This window comes from Vulpes lagopus, chromosome 15 (assembly GCF_018345385.1).
Source record: "Vulpes lagopus strain Blue_001 chromosome 15, ASM1834538v1, whole genome shotgun sequence".
Taxonomy (NCBI): domain Eukaryota; kingdom Metazoa; phylum Chordata; class Mammalia; order Carnivora; family Canidae; genus Vulpes; species Vulpes lagopus.
The window spans coordinates 23,389,616-23,404,102 of record NC_054838.1 but is presented as its reverse complement, the minus strand read 5'-3'; the positions used below and the strand labels follow the sequence as shown (position 1 = coordinate 23,404,102).

At 39.2% G+C, this 14,487-nt stretch overlaps 1 protein-coding gene across 3 annotated transcripts in view; it reads right to left on the bottom strand.

Moving 5' to 3' along the window:
• The window catches only part of NUP98 (nucleoporin 98 and 96 precursor), a 121,952-nt gene that overhangs the window by 4,253 nt on the left and 103,212 nt on the right, over positions 1-14,487 (bottom strand). For all 3 annotated transcript variants that reach the window (XM_041730007.1, XM_041730009.1, XM_041730008.1), the window contains exons 29-31: positions 11,976-12,197; positions 8,323-8,564; positions 3,532-3,686 (exon numbers count right to left, since the gene is read on the bottom strand). In XM_041730007.1, coding sequence (XP_041585941.1) covers positions 3,532-3,686; positions 8,323-8,564; positions 11,976-12,197 — 619 coding nt within the window. The remainder of the gene's footprint in view (positions 1-3,531; positions 3,687-8,322; positions 8,565-11,975; positions 12,198-14,487) is intronic.

Below are 14,487 nucleotides of genomic sequence, written 5' to 3'. Positions count from 1 at the left end.
AAAATCTTTATTTTTATTAACTTTTTATTAAAAATTAGCATTTAATTATTAATTTAGATGCCATGCAATAATTGTGACTTTGTCATCAACAGAAATCATAGCTATTTTCATATTACTTTACAGTTGTTAGTGATTTTTAAATATAGTACTTCAAAATTAAGAATAGTTAGGAGAGCCACTGCTGGGCTTGTTCTTTAGGATGTTAAATAAATCACCTACTACTTACCATTAAGTTCTTGGTATTTTGATAACTATTTTAACATAATTGGTTTTTTTTGTAATCCCACAAATTTAAATTTTATGCATTAAAACACATTAGACAGCTATCCATGGGGTTCACCAGCCAAAAACCAATTATTGAGGCAGACCTTTATAAGACTTGCTAAGGAATACTTTATTCTAAGTGAAATGAGAAGCCACTAGAAGGTTTTTGAGAAGAGAGTGAGATGATATGATTTACATTTTAGAAAGATCACTCTGGCTACTATGTGGAAATAGATTGTAAAGGAATAAGTGCAGAAGCAGGGAGACCAATTAAGTGTCCAGTACTACAGTCCAGGTGAGAGATTTTGTGGCTTTACTAAACCTACATGGCTCCCCTTTCCACCCTATAATCCACTACTACTTTATTTAAAGCTCCCTGGAGGGGCACCCGGGTGGCTTTAGCTGGTTGAGCGGCCAACTCCTGATTTCGGTTCAGTTCATGATCTCTAGGGTTGCAATGGTTCGGAGTTGGTCGAAGATTCTTTCTCTCCCTTTCCCCTTCCTCTGCTCATTCATGGTCTAATTAATTAAAATCTTAAAAAAAAAAAAAAAAAAAGCCCCCTGGAAGCCCTATGATCTCTCTGATCTCTAAACTTAATGCTATGCCCTCTGCTGAAGCATTGTCCCAACTATCCTTTTTCGTCCTTAGGAGCTTAGATGCCACTTCTAAAAAGCCTTTTAGACTCCCTCAGATGGGGTTAAGAACTCACGTTTATGTGCTACTACAGAACACTCTTTGCTTAATCCTTACACTTACCTTTCTATAGCAGTTGCTGGTTTACACACACACACACACACACACACACACACACACCTTCCTCACCAATATTATCACTGGTAAGGGCAAACATATACTACTGCTTACCTTTATATTCTCCAAATCCACTAGTGCTTGGGACATAGTAAGTTCTCAATAACTAGGTTGTGTAAATGTAATATTTGAATTAATAGTTGAATTAATATTCAACTAGAAAACAGTTTTCCTCAATAATAATTTAGGGGTGATGCTCTTAATCTATCCTAAAAGTATAGCAAATAATAAATTATGTACATTATATGCCAGGCATAGTGCTAGTAGTTGGGAATTTGATAAGGACAATAGATAACAATAACTAGGCACTTAATATATGTAAAGTAGTCTGCTAAAACACTTTAAGTATATTTTAATTGTTGGACAACTCTGTCAGATAGCTACAATAATCTGTGCCACCCCTCCCCCCACCCTTTTCAGAAGAGACAGAGGTTAATCTATTTGCTTAAGGTTACATAACGAGCAAGTGAGGGAACCATGCGAGCGAGTGAGGGAACCATGAATTGAACCTAACAGTTTGGCTCCAGAACTTGATTCTTACCCTCTCCACTCTATTGCCTTTAATCTTAAAGAAGATATCCCCAAAAGGAGTTTATGATAACCTAAAAACAGATGTGGATAAGTAATTATAATACAGTCAGTAGACAAATGTACCAAATCCTTTGGCAGTAAAAAGGAAAGTGCAATTAACATTTCTTAGGGGAGGGATCCCTGGGTGGCGCAGCGGTTTGGCGCCTGCCTTTGGCCCAGGGCGCGATCCTGGAGACCCGGGATCGAATCCCACATCAGGCTCCCGGTGAATAGAGCCTGCTTCTCCCTCTGCCTGTGTCTCTGCCTCTCTCTCATCTTTCTCTGTGTGACTATCATAAATAAATAAATTAAAAAGAAATTAAAAAAAAAATTTCTTAGGGGAAAAGGAGAACGAAGTTGAGCTTACAGCAATGCAGATCTTAAAGGATGAGTGTGTGCGCTAAAGACTGATATAAAACAAGCTTTGTTGGAAACACCATGACTACTTTAGTGTGATCAGAGCAGAGTAGGTTGGCAATTGGAATGTGGGGTAACACTAGTAGAAATAAGGCAGGGGTTAAAGGTAAAAGCCTCTATGTGGGGGCTTAAAGGGCTTGAATTCTATGTTTTTTTTTTTTTTTTAATTTTTAATTTTATTTATCTACAATAGTCACAGAGAAAGAGAGAGGCAGAGACACAGGCAGAGGGAGAAGTAGGCTCCATGCACTGGGAGCCCGACGTGGGATTCGATCCTGGGTCTCCAGGATCATGCCCCGGGCCAAAGGCAGGCGCCAAACTGCTGCGCCACCCAGGGATCCCTTTGAATTCTATGTTTAAGGGGCTGGTCTTTGTGATAAGCAATAGAGGCCTATCTTATGACTACAGAGACTGACCCCCAATTCATTCATTCATTCATTTATTCATTCATTTAGATTTTATTTATTTATTCATAGAGACAGAGAGAGAGAGGCAGAGACACAGGCAGAGGGAGAAGCAGGCATCATACAAAGAGCCTGAAGTGGGACTCGAGAGCCTGATGTGGGATGCGATCCAGGGTCTCCAGGATCACGTCCTGGGCTGCAGGCGGTGCTAAACTGCTGCGCCACCTGGGCTGCCCAACCCCAATACATTTTAATGAAGTCTTAAAAAACTGGGGGATCCCGAGGTGGCTCAGCAGTTTAGCGCCTGCCTTTGGCCCAGAGTGTGATCCTGGAGTCCCGGGACCGAGTTCCGCATTGGGCTCCCTGCATGGAGCCTGCTTCTCCCTCTGCCTGTGTCTCTGCCTCTCTCTGTGTCTCATGAATAAATAAATAAAATCTTAAAAAAAAATTAAAAACTGTAATACTTGTAATTTTATTTTACTTTATTTTTTAAAAAAGATTTTATTTATTTATTCATGAGAGAGAGAGAGAGAGAGAGAGAGAGGGAGAGACAGGCAGAGGGAGAAGCAGGCTCCATGCAGGGAGCCTGACGTGGGACTCGATCCCGGGACTCCAGGATCACGCCCTGGGCCAAAGGCAGGTGCTAAAGCGCTGAGCCACCCAGGGATCCCCAATACTTGTAATTTTAAAACATGCCAAATGATATGTGAAACAATTACCATTCTCACCAAATCTCTGACCTTACTATCTCTCTCATCCCTGAGCTTTTCACTCAAACAAGGCCTGGACAAGGACAGACGATGGGACTATGAATAAACAAATCTGAGGAATGTCTACCGTATATACCACTCGGTAATAAGCACAAAACAAAGAATTTTTTAAAGTTTTGATACAGCTGTCAAAGTGGCTAGAGTAAATTAGACTCATCAAAATGTCCTGCCTGCACGGACAGTTCTATTTCTGCCAAAGAGTTTTTCAAGTAGTTGCTCAGGCCTTTTGAGGTCTCTGTGGCTTTAAGGGACAGGGAAAATGAAAACTAAGTAGTAGTTTAAGGAACACAGGTACCTGCTGTATCTGGTGAAGCATCTCAATGATCCGAATATAGTCCAAATAAACAAGCCCAGATGTTTCCCAGTCCTGGATTAGGCTACTACGCTCTGGAGGTGCCAGGTCTTCCAAGAACCCCTTCAGGTAGTCATAGTTCTCATTAATGATGGCATCTGAAGAAACAAAATATTAAGCACTATGTCTACACAAATATGTGGTTCTCAAAAGTACACAGAGGACATGGCAGAAATCCAAAACAGGAAGGAAGAGGAAATAATGCAGGGTCCTACTAGAGAATTACAAGTAGATATCTTCAAATTCTCCAAAGAAAAATGTGGAAAATTTCTTGCTTCATTTCCTTAAACAGAGATTTCTGGTGTGTTTTCTTTTTTTAAAAATTAAGACATAATTGACCTGTAATATGATGTTAGTTTCAGGTATACAAAATAACAATTCAAAACTTGCATATGTTGCAAAATGACCACCACAATGTCTAGTTAATATGTTACAATAGTTATAGAATTTTTTTTTCATTTGATAAGAACTTCTAAGATTTACTCTATTAGCAACTTCCTGTTTTTTAAAGATTTTATTTTTTTTCTTTCTTTTTTTTAGAAAGGGCATTGCCTTTTTTTTTTTAATTTTTATTTATTTATGATAGTCACACAGAGAGAGAGAGAGAGAGAGAGAGAGAGAGAGAGAGGCAGAGACACAGGCAGAGGGAGAAGCAGGCTTCATGCACCGGGAGCCCGACGTGGGATTCGATCCCGGGTCTCCAGGATCGCGCCCTGGGCCAAAGGCAGGCGCCAAACCGCTGCGCCACCCAGGGATCCCTAAAGATTTTATTTTTAAGTAATCTCTACATCCAATGTGGGGCTTGAACTCAACCCAAGACCAAGAGTTGCATGCTCTTGGTGTAATACAGTACTATTAACTTTGGTAATGTATATTTGTAAATATACACCCACATATATAGATATATAATATATGTATAATGTATATTTCATCCTCATGACTTATTTATTTCATAACAGGATGTTTGTACCCTTAGACTTCATTTATTCATTTTGCCAACCTCCAACCTCCTCTGGCAACCACCAATCTTTTCTATGAGCCATTTTTTTTTTTTTAAAGATTCTACATATAAAGTGAGATCATACAGTATTTGTCTTTCTCTGATTTATTTCCCTTAATACTGTGAGGGTCATCCATATTGTTGCAAATGGTAAGATTTCATTCTTTCATTTCATTCTTCTTTATGGCCAAATAATATTCCATTGTATACGTATATAATACAAATATATATATATACACATATACATACACACCACTTTTCCTTTATCCATTCATCCAGTGATTTTGTTTCCCTATCTTGGGTATTGTAAATAATGTTGCAATTAACATGCTGGTGCACATTTCTTTATGAGTTGTGTTTTCGTTTTCTTTGGATAATTACCCAAAAATGGAATGGCTAGATCATATGGTAGTTATACTTTAAATTTTTAGGAACTTCCATATTGTTTTCCATAGTGGCTGTGCCAATTTACATGCCCACCAACAGTGTACAAAGGCTCCCTTTTGGGATCCCTGGGTGGCACAGCGGTTTAGCGCCTGCCTTTGGCCCAGGGAGCGATCCTGGAGACCTGGGATCGAAACCCACATCGGGATCCTGGTGCATGGAGCCTGCTTCTCCCTCTGCCTATGTCTCTGCCTCTCTCTCTCTCTCTGTGTGACTATCATAAATAAATAAAAACAAAGGCTCCCTTTTGTCCACATCCTCACCAACTTTATTATTTATCTTTGACAATAGCAATTCTAACAGGGATGAGATGATCTCACTGTGACTTTGATTTGCACTTCTGATTAGTGACACAGAACGTCATTTCATGTAACTGGAAGCCAGCTGTATATGTCTTTAGAAAAATGCTCAGATCCTCTATTTTTTTAAAGATTTTTTTTTGCTCTTTTTATGAGTTCTTTAAATATTTTGGATGTTAACCCTTTATCATTCTTAGGTTACCTTTTCATTTTGCAGATGGTTTCCTTTGCTGTGCAGAAACTTTTTAGTTTGATGTAGTCCCATTTATTTATTTCTGCTTTTGCTGCCTTTGACTCTGGTGTCACATCCAAAAAAAAAAAAATCACCACCAAGATGGTTGTCAAGGAGCTTACTGCCTATGCCTATGTTTCTTTTCAATACTTTCAGGTCTTATAGTTTAAGTCTTTGCCCATTTTGAGTTAATTTTTGTACCTGGAATTAGATAGTGGTCCAGTTTCATTCTTTTGCATGTGGCTGTCCAGTCTTCTCAACACTATTTATTGAAAAGATTGTATATTGGGGATCCTTGGATGGCTCAGCGGTTTAGTAACTGCCTTCAGCCCAGGGCGTGGTCCTGAAATCCCGGGATGCAGTCCCATGTCAGGCTCCCTGCATGGAGCCTGCTTCTCTCTCTATGTCTCTGCTTCTGTCTTGTTTCTGCCTCTCTCTCTCTCTCTCTCATGAATAAATAAATAAAAATTAAAAAAAAAAAAAAAAGACTGTTGGCTATTCTTGGCTACTTTGTTATAAACTAATTGACCACATATGTATGGGTTTATTTCTGGGCTCTCTAATCTGTTCCAATGATTTATGGTATCTGTTTTCAGGCCTGTATCATGGTGTTTTGATTTACTATAGCTATATAATTGAGTTTGAAATCAGAGAGTGTGATGTCTTCAGCTTTATTCTTCTTTCTTAAGATCACTTTGGCTATTGGAGGTCTTTTGTGGTTCCACACAAATTTTTGCGGTTTGTTCTAGAGTTCTGTGAAAAATGCAACTGAAATTTTGAAGGGTTATATTGAATCTAGATTGTTTTAGGTAGTAAGGATATTTTAACAATGTTAATTCTTCTAATCCACAGGCAAGGAGTATCTTTACATTTCTTTGTGTCTTTAATTTCTTTCATCAAAGTCATAGTTTTAAGGATATAGGTCTTTGACCTCCTTGGTTAAACTTATTCCTGGATATGTTATCCTTTTGATGCAATTGTAAATGGGATTGATTCCTCTGATAATTCATGATTAGTGTACAGGAATGCAAGAGATTTCTACATATTGATTTTGTATCCAGCAATTTACTGAATTCATTTATTAATCTTAACAGTTTTTTGGTAGAGCCTTCAGAGTTTTCTGTATATTGTATCTTGTCATATGCAAATAGTGACAGTTTTATTTCTACCTTTCTTGTTTGGGTGTCTCTGTTTCTTTTTTCTTTTTCTTTTTATTTTAAAGATTTTATTTATTTACTCATGAGAGACACACAGAGAGGCAGAGACACAGGCAGAGAGAGAAGCAGGCTCCATGCAGGAAGCCCAATGTGGGACTCAATCCCGGGACTCCAGGATCATGCCTTGAGCCAAAGGCAGAGACGCTCAACCGCTGAGCCATCCAGGTGTCCCTCTGACTTCTTTTTGTTGCCTAACTGCTCTGGTTAGGACTTCCAATACTATGTTGAATAAAAGTGGTGAAACTGGGAAACTTTGTCTTCTTCTTAATCTTAGAGGAAAAGCTGAAAGCTTTTCATCATTTTTAAAATTTTTATTTACTTATTTATTTATGAGAGACAGAGAGAGAGAGGGGGGGGGGGGAGGGAGGGAGAGACACAGGCAGAGGGAGAAGCAGGCTCCATGCAGGGAGCCAGACGTGGGACTTGATCCCAGGACTCCAGGATCACACCCTGGCGGAAAGCGGTGCTAAACCATTGAGCCACCCGGGCTGCCCATGAAAGCTTTTCATCATTAAGTATGATGTTAGCTATATGGTTGTCATATATGGCTTTTATTATTGAGGTATGTTTCTTCTATACCAATTAGTTTTTATCATAAATGGATGTTGAGTTTATCAAATGCTTTTTCTGCATCTATTGAGATGATTGTATGATTTTTATCTTTCATTTTGTTAATGTGATGTATTAACATAACAGCCCTGAGATCATGACCTGAGCTGCCTTGTAAATGTTAAAGCACCCTGGTTATAAATCCCACTTGATCATGGTATATAATCCTTTTAATGGTTTTTAATTTGGTTTGCTAATAATTTGCTGGGAATTTTTGCATCTATGTTCACCATGGATATTAGTCTGTACTTTCCTTTTATAATGGTATCCTTGTCTGGTTTTGACATTAGGGTAATGCTGGCCTTATAAAATGAGTTTGGAAATGTTCTCCCCCTCTTCTATTTTTTGTAAGGGTTTGAGAAGGATTGGTATTAATTCTTTGAATGTTTGGTAGAATTCACTAGTGAAGCCATCTGGTCCTGGAGTTTTCTTTGTAGGGAGTTTTTTGATTACTGATTTAATCTGCTTTACTACTAACTGGTCTGTTCAGATTTTCTATTTCTTTATGATTCAATCTTAGAAGGCTTTGTATGTTTCTAGGAATTTCTCTAATTCTTCCAGATTGTCCAATTTGTTGGTATATAATTGCTCACAGTAATCTCTAATGATCCTTTGCATTTCTACGGTACCAGTTGTAATGTCTCCTTTTTCATTTTGGCAAATAAAATTTCCTAAAGCCACACAAAATTTAACATAATTCATGCACATTAAGCATATCCTTGGCAAATGGTAACATAATATTACTGTCAATCCCTGCCCCTTTAGCCTTTCATCCTGGCCAAGTTTCTTCTGCACAGAGAACTTTTGCAAAGTGTAATCTGATTCAAGACTGCAAAATTCTATATAGAAATAATCTCTGGTCTGATTAATCATGGGGTTCAGAGGTTGGAAGAATTTGGGGTGATTCCATGGGCCCTGGTCTGAAGCACTTACCAGAAGCTAAGTGCTTGATGATGAATTTGTGGCAGCGGTTCCAATGTCCAGCTTTAAATAAATAGAGGGCCTCCAAGTGCTTGTCAGATTCCATGTGTGCTCGCACTGCTTTGGCCTCATTAATCCACTCAGCAGGCACACAAAGCTTTTGAGTCAGGAAAGTCTCCTTAGCCCAAGACTCAGGGGTCTCTACTAGTTGGCAGTGCCGGGTAAGCAGCTCTCGAACAGCCTTCTCACGCATGCTGTAGGAAGAAAGACAATGCTGAATAAATCCTATCTTCATTGATGGAGAAGGCTGCCTCAGACAGCACAGTGACCCCTGAGATAGTCTCTTAAACTGCAGGTCTTAATGCTTAGTGGAGCACTTCAAACTTCACTTAACACACACACACACAAAGCCATCATATCATTTATTTCTTAAATGAAATAGAAGTATCTAAGCACATTATATTTTCATGATAAAAAAATACTGAAAACTAATACTCTAGGGAAGGTTGTCCAGGGCTAAGGAAACGCTTTCTCTTTCTTTTCTTTTTCTTTTTAGTAACAGGAGATCAAGGACCAGGATAGGAGAATCCTATTCTCCACAAAGTAGTTCTTTGTAGTTAATTTTTAACCTTCTCCCTTCCTTTTCTCCCATATGGTCAGTATAGGTAAACAAAGTAGTTTTTAAAGGTAAGGTCTCTTCCAGGTCCTTGTTTTTTTTTTCCTTCAAAACCATCAGCTTTCCTAATTCATTTTCTCTCTGCCTCTAGATTTAGGCTACCCTCACTCTTTTTGGTCTCAAGGTCCCTTAAAGAGAGCCCGTTTATATCTGGGCCAGAGGACCAGCTGTTGATTTCTTTCTTTTTCTTTCTAAAGATTTTATTTGAGAGAGAGTGGGGGCATGGCAGGGGTAGTAGTGGGAGGGAGGGAGAGAAAGAGAGAGAGAGCCTCAAGTAGACTCCACACCCAGCGTGAAGCCCAACTCAAGGTTCAACCCCACAGCCCTGAGGATCATGACCTGAGCTGAAATCAAGAATCAGACAGATGTTCAATGAACTGAGCCACCCAGTTGCCACAAAGGACCAGATTTTTTTATTTTAAAGATTTTATTTATTTTAGAGAGAGTGAGAGAGAAAGCATGAGACAGGACAAGCAGGGGGATCAGCAGACAGAGAGGGAGAAGCAGGCTCCTTGCTGAGCAGGAAGCCGGATGTGAGGTTCAATCCCAGGACCCTGGGATCATGTTCCCAGAACTCTGGGATCATGACCTGAGTTGAAGGCAGATGCTTAACCAACTGAGCCACCCAGGTACCCCCCAAAGGACTAGATTTAAATATCAAATCAAAACTAGTCTCATCTTAGAATCTTTTCTGAACATTTTTTTCAAGGACCTTTTCAAGGCTTTCCATTGAATCCATTCTCAACTTCTTCATTTCTAAGATTCTTTATCAAGGGGTGCCTAGCTGGGTGAGTAAGAAGGGCATGCAACTCTTCATCTCAGGGTCCTGAGTTTGAGCCCCATGTTGAGTATAGAGATGACAAACATATATATACATACATAAATTGAAAAATTCATTTTAAAAAAATCCTTCATCAGGAAATAGGATTTGCCTCCCTAGATCCTACTCTGAAACACCATTCGTATTTTTTTTTTAAGGATTTTATTCATTTACTCATGAGAAAGAGAGAGAGAGAGAGAGAGAGAGAGAGAGAGAGAGAGAGAGGCGCAGAGACACAGGCAGAGGATGAAGCAGTCTCCACAGAGGGAGCCCTATGCAGGACTCGATCCCAAGACTCCAGGATCACACCCTGGGCCAAAGACAGGCACCAAACCACTAAGCCACCCAGGGATCCCCATCAGTTATTCTTTTAGCCAGTCTTTTACCATGTGAAATTCCTATTAATTTGTTTAAATAAGTTCAAAGGAAAGTATGAAGGCCTTTTTCTTCCTGGTAAGGGAGGAGAAATTTTCTTTTTTTTTGAGGAGAAATTTCTTAAAGAGAAGACTGTGCTAGCTGCTTTATATTTTCATTCCCTTTAAAAGAAAACATTTTTTAAAATATTTTATTTATTTATTTGAGAGAGAAGGAGAGCTGGGAGAGAGATAGAGAGGGAAGAAGAAGGAGAGGGAAAGAATCTCAAGTAGATTCTGTCCTGAGGATGGAGCCCCACATAGGGCTTCATCTCATGATCCTGAGATCATGACCAGAGCTGAAACCAAGAGTCAGATGCTTAACCAGTTACTGAGCCACCCAGGAGCCCCTTAAAACTTGTTTTTTTATTAAGTAATCTCAATACCCAATGTGGGGCTTGTACTTATGACTCCAACATCAAGAATCACACACTCCACCAACTAAGCCAGTCAGGCACTCCTACTTTTCCTCCTTTAATCCCACAACCAGGCTTTGACAAGGCAGAGATTAATATTATGATTTTACAGATAAGCAAGTATATGATGGATCTAGAATTAAGATCCATCTGTAAAACTCAACTCCTTTCCAGACTATATAATATGACAAAGAGTGGAGTATACTGATTAAGAGCACAGACTCTGGGTGTCTTGAGTTGGAAGACTTTGGCATTTACTAGCTATGTGACCTTGAGCAAAAATTACTTAATCTCTCTGGGCTGTACGCTGCCCATCTGTAAAATAGTGATTATAAGAGTGCTTATAGATTCCTTATGAGCATTAACTGAGTTGATATATGTAAAGTATTTACAACAGAGTATAAATACATTTAAAAGTACTATATGACAAAGTACTATATAAACGTTTTTGTTATTAGTGTAATGCCATGCTACTATCATTAACAAAAAAGTTTCTAACTTTATCCCAGTCACACCATGGAGATAAGGTTCTTTTATGAAAACATTAGGCAAGTAAGCAAGGATATACTTATAAAAATGATACTACTAAAGTTGAAGGGTAGGTGTGGGTGGATGACAAGGGAAGGCCAGAGAGGGAGAAAGCCAGCAGACAGAAGAAGCAAGGACCCTCCCTGCCAACTCATTTCATCACTCAACAGATCCTCTGAGGCAGCTCAGCAGCATTATTTCTGCATAATTCCTAAACTTGCCACATTCCAATGAATCTGTGTCTAAGTTAATGGATTAGCCCTATGTGGACATGTCCTTCCCTTTCCTGTAATTATTCCTGTTCCTGTCTAAGGTTTTCCCTGATCACTGCAGTTCCCAGAGATCTCTTCTCACTTCTCCGACTACTGAGAGATCTTTTTTTTTTTTAAACTTTTTTTTTTTTTTAATTTTTATTTATTTATGATAGTCACACACACAGAGAGAGAGAGGCAGAGACACAGGCAGAGGGAGAAGCAGGCTCCATGCACCGGGAGCCCGATGTGGGATTCGATCCCGGGTCTCCAGGATCGCGCCCTGGGCCAAAGACAGGCGCCAAACCGCTGCGCCACCCAGGGATCCCGAGAGATCTTATGATAAACAGAATTTGCACTTATCTCAAGGCAGTCTCACTTCTAACTTGTTCACATGAATATAGAGTTAACTGTAGGCTGAACTCTCTTGAGGTTTATCACAAGGCTGAAACCAGAATATACTCTAGATGCTTACTTGCTGAATTAAATGCTAGGAGACTGATGGGACTGGCATTACCTGGTAGCACTAGATGTATAGTGGGTTCATACTTTCTTACTCACCTTGAGTTGTCAATGTGTAGGAGGACAAAGACGGCCCACTCCCAGAGCCCCTCACTTTCCAGTTGGCCAGCATAACTGGTCTGTAGTACACCCTCACATTGTTCTGAGAGATGAGTATAATTAAGAGCCCGCAGCACCTCCCACAAGTGCCAGCTTAGGCGGTAGTCCAAAGGATCTGCTGTTACACTTCGAGGCTCCAGCAGCTGGTTGAGATCATAATGTCTGCAAAGGAAAATGTGCTGAGAGTTATCATATCAAGGAAGCAGACCACCTGCACTGAATAGGTCAACTATTCTGGCTATGGTTTAGAAGATAATAAAGGCAAGCATATGACAACAGAAGCATTACTAGATGATCTCCCTCTGAGACTGTACTGTATCAATCTACTTGTAGGTTCAGCAAGATTACAGATCCTACTAAAAATGAAGGCACCTCCTCTTTTGTGGTTGTGTGATTGGACAGGCTTGCTGGTATTTGTTTGGCTTAGATATTTACCATCCTGGTACATGGAGTCTTCACAACTCTTAAGTCTTCATTTTTAACCATTTGTGTATTTTTAAAATGTTATTTATTTGAGAGAGAGAGAAAGAGAGCGAAAGAATGCATGAGTGGGGGGGGGGCATAGGAGAGGGAGAAGCAGACCTCCTGCTGAGCACGGAAGTCTGTATAGTCTGATACAAGACACGGAAGTCTTGATCCTTGGACCCTGAGACCATGACCTGAGCTGAAGATGGATGGTTAACCGAGTGAGCCACCCAGGTACACCGATACTTTTCTTAATCATTTAAAACACATAGGTATCTTACAATCTTTCATACTGTTGTATTATATGAAGTGGCTCATTTTCCTGTTTGTTTAAGCAGCTAACTATTCTTCACAATGGTTATTTCCTTCTTTTTTTTTTTTCTTAAGATTTTATTTATTCATGAGAGACAGAGAGAGAGAGAGACAGAGACAGAGAGAGAAAGAGAGAGAGGCAGGCAGAGACACAGGCAGAGGGAGAAGCAGGCTCCATGCGGAGAGCCCAACATGGGACTCGATTCTGGGTCTCCAGGATCACGCTCTGGGCTGAAGGTGGCACTAAACCGCTGAGCCACCTGGGCTGCCCTCGTTATTTCCTTCTAAGGCTTGTAATTTCTATCTCTGATTTTGTCTCCAGTGGGGTTTTCTTTATATAAGGAAATTCAGGTACCCTGAATTTTTAAAGTGTCCCTATCCAGACTTTTGGTCTTTCTTCTACTGGGAGCCCAAAGATTTTAATGGTCCTGGATCAGTTTCTGTGTAAAATTCTTAGCTTGTAATTCCCAGATTGTAATTAATATAAACTAAGATCTCACACCTGCAAATTTTAGGGCTTAGATTACCAATCAATAACTTTTTCTATTCACCTAAGATCCCAGACTTTTTATAACTTCCTAACACTTCCCTAAGTAATGAACAAAAGTTTTCATGATCAGTGTTGCCAAACTGAACTTTTGTGGGATGATGGAAATGAACTATAATCTGCCCTGACCAATGACAGCCAATAGCTACATGTGGCTATTAGACACTTGAAATGTGGCTATTGTGAATGAGTAACTAAATTTTAAAGTTTACTTAAATTAAAATAGTAAAATGTGAATAGCAGCCATTATGTTGGACAGAAAATTCTAGACTATGTAATTGGGACAGAGTGTGGATTTTACGTAAAGTTTTATTTAAAAAAATTTTTTAAAGATTTTTATTAAAAATAAATAAATAAATAAATAAATAAATAAATAAATAAATAAATAATTTTTATTTTTTTAATTCATGATAGAGAGACAGAGAGAGGCAGAGACACAGGCAGAGGGAGAAGCAGGTTCCATGCCGGGAGCCCATCACAGGACTTGATCCCGGGACTCCAGGATCACGCCCTGGGCCAAAGGCAGGCGCCAAACTGCTGAGCCACCCAGGGATCCCCCTATGTAAGGTTTTAGTCATAGCAATTCTACCTTTCTTGAGAACAAGGTTTTTACTATCTCCTGGCTCCAGTTTCTCTATTTCTAGTACCTTGAGATACTTTCTTTTTCTTCTTTTTTGACATTAAAAAATCTGACATACAGTAAACAAAACAAATTTAGAATGTACAGTTTTTTCATTAAGTTTTCATTAAGTTTTAACATATGTACACAACTGTGAAATTACCAACGAAGGTGAAGATAACAAACATACTCTTCACCTTCAAAAGTTTCTTTATGTTTCTCTGTGAGCCTTCTCTTCCTGCCCTCCTTGCACCCACCCTTCCCAGGCAACCACTGATCTGCTTTCTGTGATTCATCAGTTTGCATTTTCCTGAATTTTATGTAGATTGGAATCATATAGTAGGTATGTTTCTGGTACTTTTTTGTCTTACTTCTTTCAAAACCAAATAAAATTATCTTGTGATTCACTATGTTCTCTTGTATATCAATAGTTCATTCTCTTTTATTGCTGAGTAGTATTCCACTACACAGATATACCACAGTTTGTTTAGCCATTCACATAGTGATGG